Below are 18430 nucleotides of genomic sequence, written 5' to 3'. Positions count from 1 at the left end.
CTCAGATATCCTCTGAGGTCCCTTCCAACGCTCTGCAATCCAAGGGATTTTTATTTGTCCTGTTTCTCCCCCAGGGAGGCAGCACCATACAGTGATCCTAAAATTCCTGGGATCTAGGTTCTGATTCTGCCTCTTACATGTGTGACATTTGATCATACATTTAACCACCATGGGACTCTCCTTTATCAATAAACTGAGGCAGTTGGACTAACTTGTTGTCCTCTGATGTCCCTACCAGCTCTCCAGCTAGGATCCTATCTTTTTTCAGAGTATAATGATCTACCTCCCAAGATTCTTGGGCACTAGAGAAAGAATTGCAGATTTTGAACTCAACCATCATGCTTGTATTCAAGTCTTGACTCTGACACTAGTAGTGTGCACATGGTCTGGTCACCTTTCCATGGGCCTATGTAATTGTCAGATGGGAATACCAGTGCCCCAACTATTGAGCTCAAATGGTTATTAGGAGGAAGAGCTTTGTAAAAATCAAAGTCTCATAGAAATGAATTATTATTTTTCAACTTCATCAACCTTTTCTTTTCACTACTAAGTAATAGGATCCAGAGTCCCAGACTCTGGCCATGTTTGCATGCCAAGAGCAAACTGGGACCAAGCCCAAAAAATTCCTATGGCTCATTTACAAGGCTAGCTTTGCAGCTGCAGCCTGAAAAACATTAAGAAAGCTGGTAGCAAAGTGGGGCCCATCAGAAATAGGGGGGTACAGTGCCCTGGGCTCTGGTGCAGCCTGGAGGGCTGCAGACCTTGTTTCTTGGGAACAGTGACCCAAAATGGCCAAGGGAAGGTCTCCTCTGATTGAGAGGCCTGTTCTCTATTTTGCTGCAGGGCTGGCCCAACCCAGAGCATGGCCTTTTCTCCTTGTGGAGTTCTTTCTTTTGGTTGGCTTGGGCAACAGCACTGCGGGTTGGCAGCTTAATTGTGCCCAGAAGATGGACACAGGACAAGGACGGCTGAAGAAGGAAGATATTGCTTTTATTTTATTTATTATTTTTTTCTTAACAACAAAATATTCACTAGAATATTCAAGCAGAGTTACCAAGGCATATCTCAGGTGCAAGCCCAGCGTGGTGGCTAGAGTGAAGTATTTGAAGCCCAGAAGCCCTGGGTTCGAATTCCTGAGCTGTGCCTCTCCCCTTTTCTTGCCATTTGCTGTGTGACTTTGTGTCAATCACCTCCCCTCCACACCCTGCCCCTCACACATATACACACACCACGAATATACACACCCTCATTTTTCCCATCTGTGAAGTGCGGCCATAAGCCCTGTCCACTTCTCAACTCTGATATAAGATCCAGTGAGACAGTTTGGACAAGCCCTTGGTGAACCCTAAGCCCTTAGTGAACTTTAACTATGAGAATGAAATTTAGAAATTCGAACTCTGGAACATGTACCAATTACTAATGTTTTCTTGAGTATTCCTCAAGAAGGTATACACCCTTAACACAAGAAAACTAGGTAACATGAGAGAAGCATGTGATCACCATCACTACCCGCAATCCCCCAACCCCCTCACCCCCTCCTTGGCACAGGCTTGGAATGACTGTGACTTCCGGCTGGTAATTAACTTCTTTGGTAATTGACACCATGCAATTGAGCAGGAGGTTGGGGGGGAAGAGGGGGGGCAGAGGTGGTGGATTCTAGCAGCTTTAGCTTTCTTCTATTACCTCATCAATTTGTTCTGAATACTGTCATACAATGAAACCTTTCCCCACCCCCTGTAGACATCATAGGTGCTGGGATATAGGCAGTGGCTGAGCATCCTGGCCACTTGCCCCAGAACCCCCCTCTCATTCTGAGACCAGGATCTGATGAATATCAATTGGTTGGAACTCCCCCATGGGTGGAGGTGGGGGGAAGTACAGCTTTGGGGGTGCTCCTGGGCTCACAGAGCCAGAGTCGCTGTGAGCTGTGTTGCCTACACTGGCCTGGGACTCTGAGATCTTCTTCTTCAACAGTTTCCTCTCCTTAGCCCGGCGATTCTGAAACCAGATTTTCACCTGCAACATACAACAGTTCTGGATTTAGAGTGTATAGAATGACCATGCTAACAGTAGAAAGGATCTCAAACACCATTTCATCCACATGCTGCCCCCTCATCCCTCCCATTTTACAGAAGATGAATTTAGAACCTAGAGAAGAGATACATCCTGTCTGAAAGTCACTCAGGTGCTACCGGGAGGACTCAGAGCCCAGTCCTACAAAGACAGGTGAAACATCCCTTAGCCCTCATTTCGGAGATCACTTGCACTAGGCCATAATGCCTGTCTCAAGCCCTTTGCCTAGGGGGCCCTGGGTATGTTTGCAAACATGGTACAGTGCGATAAACCAACTAGAGGGTGGAAAAGTAGGTCTTACCCCTGCCCCCAACATATACCTTTACAAACCATGGGACTTCATTTCAAAATAACCATAGCACCTTTCACCCATTACAATTCAACACTCCCCAAATCTACCCCACCCCTCAGCCCCCCAACTTTCTCTATTCTTAGACAGGAATTGGCCCTCTGGAGGACTGAACACCCAGTGTGGCAGCTGTGCAGGTGGACTGAAAAAACTTCCCCTCTCCCCCAATTCCTTTCACATCCCACCTCACCAGCAAAAAACAAAAAAGTTTATTAATAGAGATGAGTGATCAAAAATGTGTGGAGACCACTGGCCTAGTGGATGGCAAGCTATGGACTTGGAGTCAGGGACATGTGCTACTCACCATAGGTAAGTCATTCAGTCTCTCTGAGCCTGTTTCCTCAGATGTGGTCAGGCTAATGGTCTTTTTATAAGATATACCATAGTGACCAGACTAAGAGAGAAGGGGCTTCAATGGCAGGAGGATGGCAGGATTTAAACTGGGTATTTGAAAGAATGCCCAGCTAGCCAAGGGCAGGGAGTACTAATGGGATTGTGGGCACTGAAGATCTCTGTCTGATCAGAGGGCTTTCAGGATGACCTGAAAGGCAGGGGACTGGAGTGAATGATCTTGAAAACTTACTCCCCAGTTCTAGAATCCTAGGATTTGGGGATGAACTTACTAAGTTAACTTATACAACACTGTTCTGTATCCCAAGTGTCTGGCACATAGTAGGATTGTAGATTAAAGGGCCTTAGAGGTCATCACAACCAACTTCCTTATTTTACAGTGGAGGAAACTGAGGTCCAAAAAGATTAAGTGCCTTGCCAGTGTTCACATAACTGGTAAGTGTCTCTAGCAAGATTTGAACCTGGGTCTTCCTGGCTGTGGGTCTAATGTTTCCTCTACTGTGCTACATTAAGTATCTCTCTAGGAATAAGGGCTTAATAATCAAATATTGAGTAAATGAGCAATTAAATTCAAAATTCAGTTGTAGTAGAAGCACGCCTCATTGGCATGATTTCCAAGAAGCATAGGATCTAGAATTAGAAGGGTCCTAGGAACAGGGAATGTCAGAGCTAGGAGGGGCCTTAGAACAGGGAATGTCAGAGCTGGGAGGGGCCTTAGAACAGGGAATGTCAGAGCTAGGAGGGGCCTTAGAACAGGGAATGTCAGAGCTGGGAGGTTCTTTAGAAAAGAGAATGTCACAGCTGGAAAGAACCATAGAACAGAGAATGTCACAGCTGGAAGGAACCTTAGAGCAGAGAATGTCACAGCTGGAAGAAACCATAGAACAGAGAATGTCACAGCTGGAAGGAACCTTAGAACAGAGAATGTCACAGCTGGAAGGAACCTTAGAACAGAGAATGTCACAGCTGGAAGGAACCTTAGAACAGAGAATGTCACAGCTGGGAGAAGTCTTAGAGCAGGCAATGTCAGAGCTGGGAGGAATCTTAGAAGAGGGGATGTCAGGACTGGGAGGGTCCTTAGAACATGGAATGTGGGGTGTTTTAGAGACTAGAGCAGGAGATGTCAGAGTTGGATAGGACCTCAGAGATCATCTGGTTCAAGCCCTCACAAATTTGGTCATCTTCATTTCAGAGATCAGTATGGTCATTGCCTCCACACTGTGGTTCAATGAGTTATTGTAACCAAAGCCCAAATTATTCTCTGGTGGCCAGCCTCTCTGCAAACAACCAGGCTGGTCCTCAAAACATCAGCCCCATAATCCATTCCCAGGCCTATCTGCAAAAGCTGCTAAGGCACAGTCTTTGAGACTTGGAGTCAGTTTCAAGCCATGATGAAGACTTTAGTGGAAAAATGGGCCAACTTTTCTACCCTGAAGGGCAGACACTGAAAAACACTGAATTGAAATTGTGAATACTGGCTGGCTGCATCAATCCAAATAAGAAGATCTCAGCTGGAAAGGATATTGCCTAGCCTAAATCCTTTATTTTACATAGCAGAGAACTAAGGTTCAGAGAGGGGAAGTCACTTGCCCAAGGTCACCCAGCCTCTAAGCAGCAGAGCCACGATTTAAACCCAATCTCTTTGTCTCCTCATTCAGGGCTCCTGTCACTGCATCCGGCTATCTCCAAAGACCCCTCATGGTAGTGGGCTCATAGTTTATATACCCTTGGAAGTGTAGGTGTTCCTGAGGGGTGCCATTCAAGTCTTATTGGTTACCTCAATAGGAGGTGGGCTATATTAAAATTAGGGTTTTGAGGTACCAATAATTAGTTACTAAATACAAGACAGAACTATTCATTTCTCACACTACCTTGGGATTCCAGTTCAATGTTGGAACTCAAAGAGACTAGTCAAGAGAGCAGTCATCTTAGCAGAATCCTGGCATTCTGCCTTTTTTTACCATTTGAATCCTGCTTTGAAAGTTGGCTTCACAAGTCAGCTGATGAAACTGCACTTTGAGGATGAATGGGGTGAATCTAGGCCAGCAGTTCTAGGGAGACTCAAAAAGGTTTGCTTCTTAGATTCTCATAATCCATTTAGAGAGCCCGCTTAGAGGAGTGGGTCACCCCTTCTTTAGCCCAGAGAAACAAACACACAGAAACAATATGATGCTCTGGGGTACCTGTCTCTCGGAAAGACCCAACTGGCCTGCTAGCTCAGTCTTCTTCCGAATACTGATGTATCTGTTGCAATGGAATTCTTTCTCCAGCTCCAGTCTCTGATGCTCTGAATAAACCACTCGGTACTTCTCCTTGGTCCTGGTCTTTCCTGCTTAAGAGAAAGGCAATTCATGTAGTGTTGTACTGCTTCCTTAGGGAGTCTCCAATGCAACTGGTGCTTTTGAATCTGAGTATATCCTGCACTTTCCCACCTCGGGACCTTTGCTCAGGAGATTCGCTAGGCATGGAAAGACTTTCTTTCTGCTCTTCATCTGTTGAACTTTCACCAATTCAAGTCAACAGATTTATTAAGTGCCTCCCATATGCAAGATAGCTTTTTTGGTGCTGAGGAGAGAGATCAAAGGGGCAAATCCCTGCCTGCAAAGAACTTCCATTCTGACTGAACCTTTAAAGCCCAATTTAATTACCATTTCCTCCAGGAATCCTCCCAGGGCCTACCCTTTTCCCCTTGATAAGAACCTTCACACTCATTTCTTAAGGAGGCCTATTCACTGAATGGATGTATCTCAAAGTGAGAAACTGAAAAGACCTTAGCCTAAAAGGGCCAGGGTCTCCCATTGCATCCTGGGCCATCTCCAGTTGTCCTGATGAATATCAGGCCATTGGACCCAGATCTGGAGGAGAAAGTGAGACTTGGGACCTTGCACAGCCCTCCCTCACTCAAATCCAAGTCAACTTCAAGTCACATCATCATTTTGATATCATGGTCCTCTTTGAGGACAAACACAACAACCAACCTGTGAGTAGTCTCATTCAGAAATCACTTGGCATTTGTATCTGCATTTTTCTAATACCCTAGAACTGAAGGAGATGCATTTCAGAGTCCCTACTGCATGGCAGACTTTGGATTTCAATTTTGTTCTGGCCCTTTCCTAGCTTTGTGACCTTGGGCAAGTCACTGAATTTTTTTGAACCTCAGTTCCCTCATGCAAAATAGGTGATGTAGTAGAGGGGAAAGATTTGGATTTGGAGTCAGGAGAGACCTTGTTTTGTCTGAGTCTAGCTTCTGATGCTGATTAGTAGCTTCTCTCACTAGCTGTGTGACCTTGGGCAAGTCACTCGACCTCTCTATTTCCTTATCAGCAAAGTGGATTTACCTCTAAGAGTAAACTGGAAAGGATTATGTGAAGGCCAGTTTTTTGGTCCCCCTCTCTGGATTTCAGTGGCTGGAAATCAATCACCCTCTTCACATGGCCATTAAGTTCTGAAAATAGCCTTTATTTGATACTCACAACCCCAGGAGGCAGGTGTTACCAACACCCCCATTTTCCAGCTTAGAAAATGGAAACTCAGATATTAAGTGATTTGCCTAGGGTCACTCAGCTAGTGAGTATGTGAGGCAGAATTTGAACTTGGGTTTTCCTGACTCCAAGTCCAGCTCAGGGACCAGGCTTACACTTTGCACTACCTACTTCACAGGGTTAGAGTTAGAAACTGTGGGGAAACCATTGGGTTTCTTGTCTGTGTTTTCATCTTCATTCCCATCTCCTAAACTAAGCATGCTCATTTAGGGTCTGGGCTGGGATCTTCTCTCAACTTCATACCTCTCCAACTCAGAGCACAGGCTCTGCAAACAGTAGGTGCTTAATTCATGTTTGTTCAACAAAGGAATGACTCGATGGATCCATTGATTTATTGATCGATCCTTCCGGTCCAAGAATCAAGCCATTTTCTCCCTGTCAATCTCCTTTTAGAATATGGGACAGGACCCTAAAACATGACTGTTTCTCCCAGAAAGGTACAGTATATAGGGACATAGGTTTGAATCCAGAAGGGAGCTGAATGACCTCCTAACCCTTTATCTTACAGAAACTGGAGCCCACAGGGGATTCTGTGGGTTACCCAAGATCATATAGCTAGTAAATGACATAACAAGTAGTGGACCCTATCTTCTTCCACTGATTCTTTCTGTTATAACCACCCTCCCCCTAGGTAGATGCCCCTTGCTCTGTGCTCTGGGGCCAAGTAAGCCAAGATTCTTTCTTCCTGTACAGGACAGCCCTTCAGGCATTTTAATGAGGACTTGGCCACAACTACTCTGAGTGAGACCAGAATACAAAGCACCAAGGGGAGGAATTGATTTCAGCTACGTGCCTATTGGGGGGTGGCGGTTAAGGGGAGAGAGGAGTGGTAATATCAGTTCGTTAAGGGCTATTAAGAGATCTTCTGTTTGTTGACAGGTTTGAGTCTCTCTTCTGCAGATGGGGAAACTGAGGCCCAGGGAGGTTAGGTCACTTCTGGACAGAGTAGTGGAAATAGCACTGGACCTAGAGTCAGTGAAATCTGTTAGAATATCGCCTTTGTGGTTACTTTGAAGTTACTAGTTGGGTAACTGTGTGCCTTGGGTGACTCTCTCCTTCTACCCCTGATTCTGAATTTCAGTTTCCTTATCTGAAAAAGGAAGTGCATTTTGACACTGATTTTACAATCACTTACAATAATTATTTACAATGATTTACCTTCTTTCCTATTGTCTAATTCCTAGGTGAGGCTCAAATACAGCAGTGGATATAAAAGTCTTTCCTCAGCATCTAAGGAGAAGTCATAATTCTTTCATTTGGGTGGGTCTGCTCTAGAATAGCCCACATTTCTCTGGTTAGGACATATTTATTCTTAAATATTATCTTGTCAGAGTCTCATACCCTTCCTTCTCTGAATTGATTTGAGTCAATGATTAAATAACTCTCGGAATTTTAAGGGTTACTACCAACCCGGGAGGTAAGAGTGAAAGTATTACAAGCCCCATTTTACAGATAAGGAAACTGACTATCGCACTGGGAAAATGACTTGCCCAAAGCCGAACATCTGGTATAAAAGATGGAAAACAGAGTATAAAGACCTGGTTTTGCTTGAGTCAGGAAGATACGCATTCACTTTAGCCTCTGTAACTCCCAACAAGCCACTAAGTGGTCCCAGGTAACCCCCAAAGAAGGTAAGGTGCAAAACGGTTCTGGCAGAGGGAATTCATTTCCACGAGGGGACTTCCCTATACCCCCAAGATCACTGGCTCAGTCCCTATCTCTCTCAGGGAAAGAAAGGCTGGTGGGCCACCTCACTCTCAGGCAGCCCTGGAGGCTAACTAGGACCTGGGTGTGAGTGGGTTTGTATGTATGTGGGGGGGGGGGGGGGGCTGGGGAGGGTGGAGAGGGGGGCGGGAGCAGCACCTTCTAGCCAAACATTTCCTTTGCCTCACAATAGGGAACTAATTGTCCTTCCCCTCTGAATGGCTTCCCTGAGGACAGATACCTTTCCTCCTTCCCTTTAGTCTTCTCCAAAGGCAATTAGGCCATTTCCCTCTCTCTTGACCCCTGGAGTGTGGGGGGTGGGGGGGAGAAGGGAGGCAGTAAGGGCAGTCCGACTCCTACTCCCTCGCCCCTCCCTTCAGCTTTTTGTTAATGGGATTCTTCAGATCTTTCAGGTCCTTTTTGATGTAACTGGTTTGGGGGACAAACTGTAAGGACAAAGACCCCTTTCAAGTGAGTCCCTGACCTCCATTGAGGTGTTAAGATGGAGGCCTGTCTAACAGCCCAGCGGGCCAAACCCTTTGTCCATTGGGGAGCACAAACAATGGATGGGGAATTTACAAGCCCTAAACAAATGTCCCCATGCCCTTTTTATGTCCAGGAAGAGGAGTCCTCAGGGACGTTTCTGGGGTTTGTCATTTTCTTTTGTTGAAGTGACACAATTTCCCCAAGAGCCTCAAGACTTTTGGCTAAAAATTGGGAAACTCTGAGCTAGAGTCGGAGCAGCGAATAGGACTTGAAAGAACAAGGATGCTTTACTTTCAGCATCCATGCAGATCTCTGGGAAAGTAGGAGTGTGTGTGTGTGTGTGCGTGTGTGTGTGCGCGCGTGCGTGCGTGTGCTTGTGTGTGTGTGTGTAAGTAGTTTACAAAGTCAAAATGGATACTGCAGATAATAAAACTTTAAATCTGATTTCTTGTCTGGAACTGAACCTGTTGGCTTCGGAACTGGATGTGATCATGGTACCTGTAGTATCTGCCTCACCACAAGATTGTTGCGAGCCTCAAAGGAGCTGAGGCATACAAACTAAGATTGTGAACTTCAAAGCTCTGTATACAGGCCATCCTTATATTATTATTATCATCACTATTAATTTAATGTCAGATTGGCACAAGATCATGCAGCTAGTGAATGGATGGAGGCTAGATTTGAACCCAATTCCCCTAACTCCAGCTCATTCCACTGCACATGTTGCTCCTGGAGAATTGAAACTCCTGCTTAGAAAAAAAATGGGTGCTAAACGTGTTCCCAATCCTATGTCGGCTATTTAAATTGGTCGTTTAAGGTACGACTATAACCATCTGGCTTTCTGCTGCTGCTGCTTGGCAGACTCAAAACATTTAGAGCTGGAAAGGATGATACTTAGAAGTTGATATTCATTATCTTCAAGGACCCAAAGATCTCTCAGTGTGGATATTCCCTCCCTCCTTCTCCCTTTTCCACCTGCACAAGATCACAGAAGTAAGAGCTAGAAGGCACCTCAGGGTCCATCCAAGCCCTTGATTTCACAGAAGAGGAAAGTGAGACCCGGAAATTTTGGCCAAAGTCATTCACTCTAGTATGAAGGAGCAAAGCTGATTCCAGCTAAATATTTAATAGATGACCAACCAATAGGCATTTAGAAAGTCCCTACTATGTGCAAAGGCTGTCTTAAGCCCTAGAGGAAGATGATGCAAGAAATGCCACCATCCTTGGGAGTTTTCCTTTTTGTATTTCTGTGGCCAAAGGCATTTCTCACCTGAGGGGTTGGTGGTCTGTTCGTCGGTGACAGACACACGGATCACTTCCAGGCCATCCTACCTCATGGGACCAGAGGAACCCTGATCCACACACAATTCCCCAAAGAGGGCTCGGAAGGCAGACACTGATGTTCACTGATCAGGAAATATAATCTGTCCATCTGTCTGTCTGTCTCCCTCTACGCTCGCCAGCCCCCCTCCCCCTTCCATTCTCTCCTACCCCCTGCCACTCAATAAAGAGTAAACATATCCAGGTTTCCAGCCCCAGGGAAGGCTTTAGCCCTGCTCCTCCCTCCCTACCCCAACCTCCAGCAGCTTCTTTGGAAGATAATAAAGACTAGGGTAGGCAGTGAGAACACTCACTCTTTCCGGCTAGGCAATATAAGCCCCCAAGACAGGAGGGACCCCGGACTAGCCAGAGCCAGGCTGCATATCAAAGGCCAAGGAAGTGTTAAAAGGGTCTGTTGCCCCAATCTGGCAGATAAGGTCTCAGAACCCGTAACAAAGTGGGAAAAAAACCAGACCACAGGACTAAGTTGACAAAGGGAAAGAAATTGCTGTTCGCTGTCTCCCCTGTCCCGTTCTAAGGGTGGTGTGGAGAACTGGTAGGACAATCTCCCGGCCCCATCACCGGCCTTTCCTCCCCAACACCCATGCCCACAAACCCAATCTCCAGCTATTGCGACATCTGTTGGCATTCTCCTCCATCATTTGAGCCATGTTCTTCTCCAAAGATATGATTCCTGAGAACTAGGCGACCCACTCCCAGCTGCCTGTTCCAAATTAATTTGGGAACAATGTCTCAAAGCCCAGGACAGATGTGTTTAACAGCTGTTCTGGTCCCTCTGGTGTAACCTTTGTATAATGTCACAGCTCAGGATGGGATGCCCTCCATTCCCTCCACCATCATCACTCCTACTTCCATCCTGATCCCACACTGAGGCATTTCTGAGAATGCTAAGAGGCCAAGGGGAATTCCCATAGCTCAAGAAGAGATGGGATCCAGATGTCCTTTAGTGTAGAGAAGACTCATACACTGTCATATTGGGAAGGGCCCTTAGAGACCTAGTCCATCTGCTTCATTTTGCAGATAAAGAAACCCAGGGAAGGGAAGAGACTTGCTCAAGGTCACATATCTAGTAAGTGGCAGTCAGGACTTGAACTCAAGTCACAGAATCTAGAGCTGGGAAAGATGTTAGAGATGACTGGTTCCAAACTTGTCATTTTACAGAGAAGGAAATTAAGGCCCAGGAAAGGGAAATGGTCTGCCTCAAGTCAAAGACCCAATCACTGGAGATCTGCTGTGGAACCTGGGGAAGCACCTGGGGAGGGTGGGATCCATAGCATCTCCAGGTTTCTGGATATATAAGAAATGTTTTTGGATGCATCATTATTATTTCACATCTCCCTCAATGGGTGATCTTTTTCATCATTCTGCCAAAAAATTCAGCCCAACCCAGCGTCATCTAGTTCTCAAGATCCCTTTCCTAAAAAAGGCAGAACAAGTGGTACTTATTTAGAGACATGTTCAATACAAGAGTTTGATATGATGGGTAGTCAGAAATAATCACTTACACTACTTTAACTATCAGATAACTTTCCTTTCTGTAAAATGAGAGAGGTTGAATTTGGGGATCTCTAAGGTTCTTCCCTTCCACATCTGACATTCTATGTTCGAAGGGCCCATCCAGCCTGGCCATTCCATATTCTATGTTTTAAGATCCTACCTAATTCTGACATTCCCTGTTCTAAGGACTCCAGGGCTGATATTCTATCTTCTAAAGTTCCCAGTTCTGACACTGTATGTTCTAAGGCCTCTTCCAACTGTCCTGTCCTGTCCCATCCCGTGGGTCTGAGGCTTTTATGATATGACCCTACTTCTGTCCATTTGGAAGCATTGGAGGCACCGAAGTGGCTGATGCACTTAATCAAGTGTTGGAAAACCTGAGTTCCAATCCTGCCGCAGATAACTATAGCTGTGTGACTCTGAACAAAGTCACTTAACTGGTCTCAGACTCAGTTTTCCCAGCAGCAGTAGCAGTAGCAATTCTATCTCCTACTGTTGTTGGGTTTACAAATTTTAAGGTATTCTATAAGCCCTACGATTTTTTTTCATGGGGACTTAAAGGTAAAAAAAAAAAAATCACTCCCCACATAGCAGAAATGGGCTCTCTGTATGCCAGGTCTGCCCCATCAAGGACCTGAACCTCCTTGCTCCTTAAAATGAAGATAGGGCAGGGATGAGGAACCTGCAGCCTCGAGACCACATGTGGTCCTTTAGGTCCTCAAGTGCAGCCCTTTGACTGAGTTTGGATTCAGCCAAAGGGTTGTACTTGAGGACCTAGAGAGCCATACTTGAGGAACTAGAGGGCCAGATATGGTCTCAAGACTGCAGGTCTTATCCCCTGGATTAAGGTATGGGGGGAAGGCAGGAAGAAGCATCAATTGGTGCTCATACCTGTGCTGTACAAGGGGGAAGTCCTTAGAGTAGGCAGTTTCCCCCTTTCACATATTCGACAGTTTCATTTCTGCAAATGAAATTTCTGCAAGTCTTAAGGGGCAGGAAGGTCAGTCCTCAGATGCAGTGGAGAGGAGCCTGTGGATTCTGGTGACATTTATTTATTTGGGTCTGACTAAATGGCCTCAGACATGGTCGTCACCACAGACTTCCTTAGGTTTGGGTCTCTTCCTTGATTTAAAGTGATAAAAGCTAGGATCCTTTCTCTGAAAACTATTGGTTGAATCTCTGTTTCTTCTTCCCTGAAGGCTCTCTGACTATTCTGGGTAGGCCAAAGGGCTTTCATTTAAAAGCCTCCTTATCCAGGCAATGCAGCCACTAGTTTTTACCTACAGACTGTGAACTACTGCAGAGAAGGGAGGCATCTGATCTGAGTGATTCCTATCTGGCAGACTATTAAATTGAGTTGATCCTGGCCTCGTTATAGGAATCAGAACCTGAAGGGACCTTAAAGATCAAGAGAATCTAGTGGTGCCCAGTGGTTTTTGTTCTACCAACTCCTTTCAATAACAAAATATGTGATTTAATTTAATATCCTACCCATACTATCCCCAAATTAAAGAATTTTTAGTGAAAAACCCTTTGGCAAAAGAGTTTGCAAATCACTAAATAGGAAACAACCTCCCTGTTTAAATTTTTAATCTCATTTTTATTGATCTTGTGTTTTTAGCTCCTCATAATTCCCCAATATAACCCTTAATCCTGTCATATTCGGTGAGCCATCCCCTGTAACCAAGGTTTAAAAAAAATATAGGGAACAAAAGGAATCGGGCCAACACGTGTATGTAATGTGACACACCCAAATTCCCCCACCTCTGCATTTTCTCAACTGGTCTCCAAGACCAAGCTTGGAAGTTTGCACTTCCAGCCTAGGTGAGATAAGGAGAGCCAGGCCCAAACCAAAATCAATAAATCAGAAGAACAAAGTGTTGGATGAGGTCCCAAGGAAGGAAGAGCATATGGGAAATGAGGTCATTTTCAGGATGAGGAAAATGAGGACCAAAAGAAGGCAAATAAACTTGACTAAGGTCAGGTAACTAAGTAGATGCAGGATTCAAACTGACTCAAAAATCAGTGTTCTTCCCATATACATAGATTTGGGATATGCAAATACCACCAAGAGTCCTTTGAACTCAATAGAATCAAGAGAAGTCAATTCTATATGCCCTTACCTTCCTATACTCTTCCCTCACTGGGAGCTCCGGGAACAAGTGTTCCTCTGATTTAGTGGTTAAAGTTTGAGACTGGATCTCTCTATCTCACCCTGGATAGAAGTGTAGGGACCGCCCCTTCTTAGGCAGCCTCCCATCTCTCTTCCCCCCACCCCAGGGGCTCACCTTATTGGTGGTGAACTTAGTGAGCTTTAGTATGAACACTGTAGCTCTGAACTCCTAAACTCAAGCAATGCAGCAACCTCAGCTCCCCAGGGGTACTGGCTATATGGCTTTTGTGGGGAGGGGGAGGGCACGGATAAGCAATTCCAGCATTTTAGGAACTCCTCAGGTGTCAATTTTGTCTACCACTGCAGATTGCGATTTATGGGTAATCTTGCCTTCTCAAAAATTACGCTAGTGGACTGGACCCTAGGAAGAACTGTGCCACGTTGGGAGGGCTTTCAGCAAGGACCGGTGTCTGTCATCCAAACACTATCCTAGGGAATCAGGCAAAAGCTCCAAAAAAGAGGGGATATCACAACTTTTTGAGTATTTAAGTTGAACATTAAATGTGGCAGGAAGATTATCACCAAAAAGGAGTGGGATTTAGGGTGGGCCAGCTGTGTAGCAAAAACAAAAGGTAAGAGATGGAGACTCCATGGATTACTACCCCTCAGATGGCAAAAGAAGGCAGACGAAGCCCCTAGCCCACTGGCAGGGTCTTATAGGAAGGATTTACACAGATGAGAATTACACAGAATGTGAAGGTCCAAGGATCGTCAGAGGAAATTAGATCTAGAGCTGGCATTGAAGCCAACCCCCTCAGTGGGCAGAGGGGGAAACTGAGACCCAGAGAGGGAGAAGTGACTTGCCCAAAGTCACACAGCTAGTGTCAGAGGGAGGATGTGAACCCTCTGAACTGGCAGAAAAACTGGCTATGATATCACTGATGCATCTCTATATTATTACATATTACATATAATTACATATTACATATTTGCTAAATTGCAAATTTATGAGGGTAAGGACTATGCCTTAATCATCTCTGCATGACACCCCCCCATCCCAAGTCCTTTACCTATAATAGGTCCTGAAGAAAGAGGGGGACCCACACAAACAGAGGTGAATCTATGAGTCAAAAAGTTACATATAAATGTTCAATTTTAAGTTTCTTGAGGAGTGGGACAAATCATTTGTAAAGGTATGAATCCAAATCTAGCACAAATATGCACCAATACATTGCACATGTTTTCAGACTTTTTAATGTATAAGATGGGTTGGGCTGATTTTGTCCTCTTCTTTTTCTCACCTATAAAAATATCATTTGTTGTATGGAAGGAGGAGATATTGGGGAAAACTAAGATGATTTTGAAAACAAAACTCATTTTCAAAATAAATATTTGTTGGGTTTGTTTTTTTTTTTTTAAGGGGGTGGCATGGGAGGAAGCTTGGTACAGTAGAAAGAAGGCTTGATTTGGGCACCCGAGTTCAAATCTTGGTTGTGCTGTTTAGGTGTGACCTTAGATAAGTACTTTCCCTTCTTTGGCCCTCAGTTTCTTTCTCTGTAAAATGAGGGGTGAGATTAGGGAACCTCTGAGATGGCTCCCAGCGTGGAACCCCGGGATCCTCTGATCTCTCCATTGGGCCCAGATGTTCTTATAAGGCCAAAAAGCTTCAAAGTCTTGAAGAGAGGATGTCAGAGTTGGATGGAACATAGAATGCCCTAGCAGGAAGGGCCTTTAGAACATAAGAAGGTGGAATGTTAGCACTGGAAAGAACTGGAAAGCTGGAAGTGGAACATTAAACACCAGGAATATAGAAGGCAATCACAAAGAAGCTTAGACTACAAAACCTATTTCGCTGGAGCTAGGAGGGGCATTAAAACATAAAACCTAGAACACCAGGGCCAAAAGGGACCTTGGAGGTGAGCTAGTACAACTCACGAATTTTACAGCTGGAACTGAGGCCTAGAGACAGGCAAGGACTTCCTTCAGATCACAAAGTCAGCAAGTGGGAGGTACCACAGCTAGAGAACACAACTCTTCCAAATGTGTTTTCCAGGTTTATTTTAAAGGAGGAAATGAAGGCGCAGAGATGGGAAATGACTTCCCCAAGGTCACCCAGTCAGGAAATGGGAGGAGATGGGCCTATAAAATTCACCTTTTCTGACTTCTAAAATGGTTCAATGCTTTACGATTATTGTGAATAAGCTCAGCCCCAGAGAAGAGCTGAGAAAACGTATTTCTGGGGTTGGGGACAGGGTGGACTATCTCATGCACACACAAGAAAAAAAATCTTTGGGGCAAAGGACAGCTTTCAGGTTAATGAAGGAGAAAGAGAGAAAGAAAAGTGCTGTGGGACAAAAGGCAGCATTCTCAATGACAAAAATCAAATGATTCCAAAAAGCAATCCTATTAGAAAATGGAATAGGGGATGCTTACAGGGTCTCCCCATGCTGCTTAAAATGATCATTAAAAAGGAAGACTGAGTTCTATAGTAACGTGAAAGACTGTCCACAGGGACCTGCCTACTTACCCGCTCCCAGATATCACCTAAGGCAGACCAACTCTAAACCTTATTAAATCCCCAAATTTGAGAACAGATATCTCCCCCACACACAGGTACTCCATTTAAGCAATGGTTGTCTGCCACTGTGGCAACTGTTGAACTGGATCCCAGGAAAAGCAGATGTAAGAGCATCTTTCTTCCTCCCTCCCCTCCCCCATAAGCTGTCTTGTTCGGGAGATTTCTTTTTTAAGCAAAGGAGTTTAGCTTAATCATAAAGTCCTCCCATCTCTAACATTCTCTGTCCTAAGGCATTTCCTAGTTCTGATTTTTTAAGTCCTAAAGTTCCTCCCAGCTCTAACATCCTCTGTCTAAGGGACTCTTCAGTTCTAATACTTTATTTACTAAGGTCCTTCCCAGCTTTGATATTCCCATGAATTACAAGCATTAGTCATTAACATGTCTATTCTTCTAAATCTGGGGTTCCTAATCTAGGGTTTGTGCACTCCAGGGGTCCATGGAGGGATTTCAAGGGGTCTGTGAACTTGAATAGGAAAATCATAATACTTCGATTTTCACTCATCTCCAACTGAAATTTAACATTTCCTTAAATAATGACTAAAAAAAAAAAAAAAACGGCCGTTCTGAGAAAAGTTCTACCAGACTTCTGGGGAATGGAGGTTGGGGGTAGGGAGAGGCCGGCAGGAAATCCATAACGTAAAAAAGGGAAGAACTCCGGTTCTGTGAGGGGAAATCTCATAGAGTTTTACTGAGCCGATTTGGGGGCTCTCTTTAGCCCCTAGCTAAATAAACATCAGTCCAAGAGACACATCCTATCTCCACTGTATCCAGTCTTAGGAAAACATAGAAGATACATCAGGGGCAAGAAGTGACCACCCCACCCCACTCCATCTAACTGGGGAAAAAGGATGGGTGAAGGGTTCCTGTGCTTACCTGAAACATGAAGTGTTTTGCTCATCCAAGCATAGGTACCTCCTATGTTGGGGGGATTGGAGGTGGGCTCTGTGAATTCCATGTTCTCAGGAGGGAGGACCCCGCTGGGCCCAGGAAGGACCAGGTTGCTGTAGTCAGTGGCTCCATATGGAGTTGGGGTTGGGGCCAGGGCCAAGACCTGGGCCAGCGTCTGGACTGAGGAAGGCTCCACCACAGAGCTGGAGGGTCCCTCTCCATAGGTAGCCCAGTCCTCCCTTGGGGGACCATAGGTGGACCCCCAGGGCCCAAACCACTGACCATGTCCATCCAGGTTGGCCATATGAGAATAACTCATGCTGTGTGGATAGGCAGGGGCTGGGCTGAAGGCCTGGGTTGGCAGGTGGCCACTGCCCCCTCCTACACTGCCCCCACCGCTTCCCATGCTGGTACCTATGCCATTGCTGCCCAGGTTGGCAGCCCTCTGGGATCCTGGGTGCATCTTGCCCTCCTTCTTCACAAGGCAGCTTCTGTGGCTTGGGAAATAGAGAGGCTCTTCCTATACCATCCTTGTGCCTCTTTGTGACCCAGCTTCCCAGTACTCAGAAATATAGTGAGCTGCCCCCTAGCTCTGGAGGTTGTCAGCCAACCTTGGAGTGCCTCCTTTGCCCAACATGACCAAGCAGCCTCTGTCTCCAGAGGCCTGGGAGCAAGGCTAAGGGTGCATTCCCATCTGGCCTGAAGGCTAGCAACTTTGGGCCTCACCCCCACATTTGCATTCAAATGAAGGGCAGGCCCACCCAGGCATCCCCACCTTGCAATAACTTTCAATGTATCCAAACCTTCTCTCCTCCCCCGAAGCCCCTGAGCAGGGCTTGAGGGGCGGGGCCTGCTTCTGGGCTCTGACCCACTCCCTTCAAGCACTGAGATGCCCCTTCTTTATCTTTCTAGCCAGAGTTCAATTAGAGAATGGACAAATGACCCAGCTGGGAGGGCCCTTAGAACACAGAACACCAGAGTTGGGAAGGCTATTAGAATAGGGACTGTCAGAACTGGGAAAGACTTTAGAACACAGAATATCAGAGCTGGGAGGGGCCTCAGAACAGGAAACATCAGAGATAGGAAGGACTTTAGGACAGGGAATGTCAGAGCTGGAAGGAACTTTAGAACATGGAATGTCAGAGCAGCCTCAGAACAGGGAATGTTAGAGCTGGGAGGAACCTTAGAACACAAAATGTTGGAGCTCGAAGAGGCCTTAGGATTCAGAAGGTGAGCACAGGGAGCGATCTTAGAACATGTAAAGTTAGAGCTCCTAGAAACTATATCAGAAAGGATTTTCAAAGTTTAGTCCAGGAATCCCCTAGTGCTCTTTCAGGGAGTCCTCAACGTCAACACTATTTTCATAATAAAACACTAAGGTGTTTTTAAATTCAAATAGGGTAAATATTGATAGATATAACTCATATAAACAAAAGCCCTTGGGGGAGGGGAGTCTTCAATAATTTTTAAGACCAGAAAATTAGAGAGCTGCTGCTGTGGACTAGAAA

General features: G+C 45.4%; 1 protein-coding gene across 1 annotated transcript; it reads right to left on the bottom strand.

Moving 5' to 3' along the window:
- Positions 1–969: 969 nt before the first annotated feature.
- LOC140515429 (homeobox protein CDX-4-like) lies at positions 970–17858 on the bottom strand. The gene is made up of 3 exons (XM_072626102.1): positions 16908–17858; positions 4957–5102; positions 970–2016 (listed from the first exon to the last, which is right to left on the bottom strand). The coding sequence occupies exons 1-3, from the start codon at positions 17383–17385 to the stop codon at positions 1807–1809; spliced, it is 834 nt and encodes a 277-aa protein (XP_072482203.1). The 5' UTR covers positions 17386–17858; the 3' UTR covers positions 970–1806.
- Between the last annotated feature and the right edge of the window lie 572 nt (positions 17859–18430).

The sequence above is a fragment of the Notamacropus eugenii genome, chromosome X (genome assembly GCF_028372415.1).
Source record: "Notamacropus eugenii isolate mMacEug1 chromosome X, mMacEug1.pri_v2, whole genome shotgun sequence".
NCBI classification, from domain to species: domain Eukaryota; kingdom Metazoa; phylum Chordata; class Mammalia; order Diprotodontia; family Macropodidae; genus Notamacropus; species Notamacropus eugenii.
The sequence above is the reverse complement of the archived record's forward strand: the minus strand, read 5'-3'. Positions and strand labels throughout refer to the sequence as shown.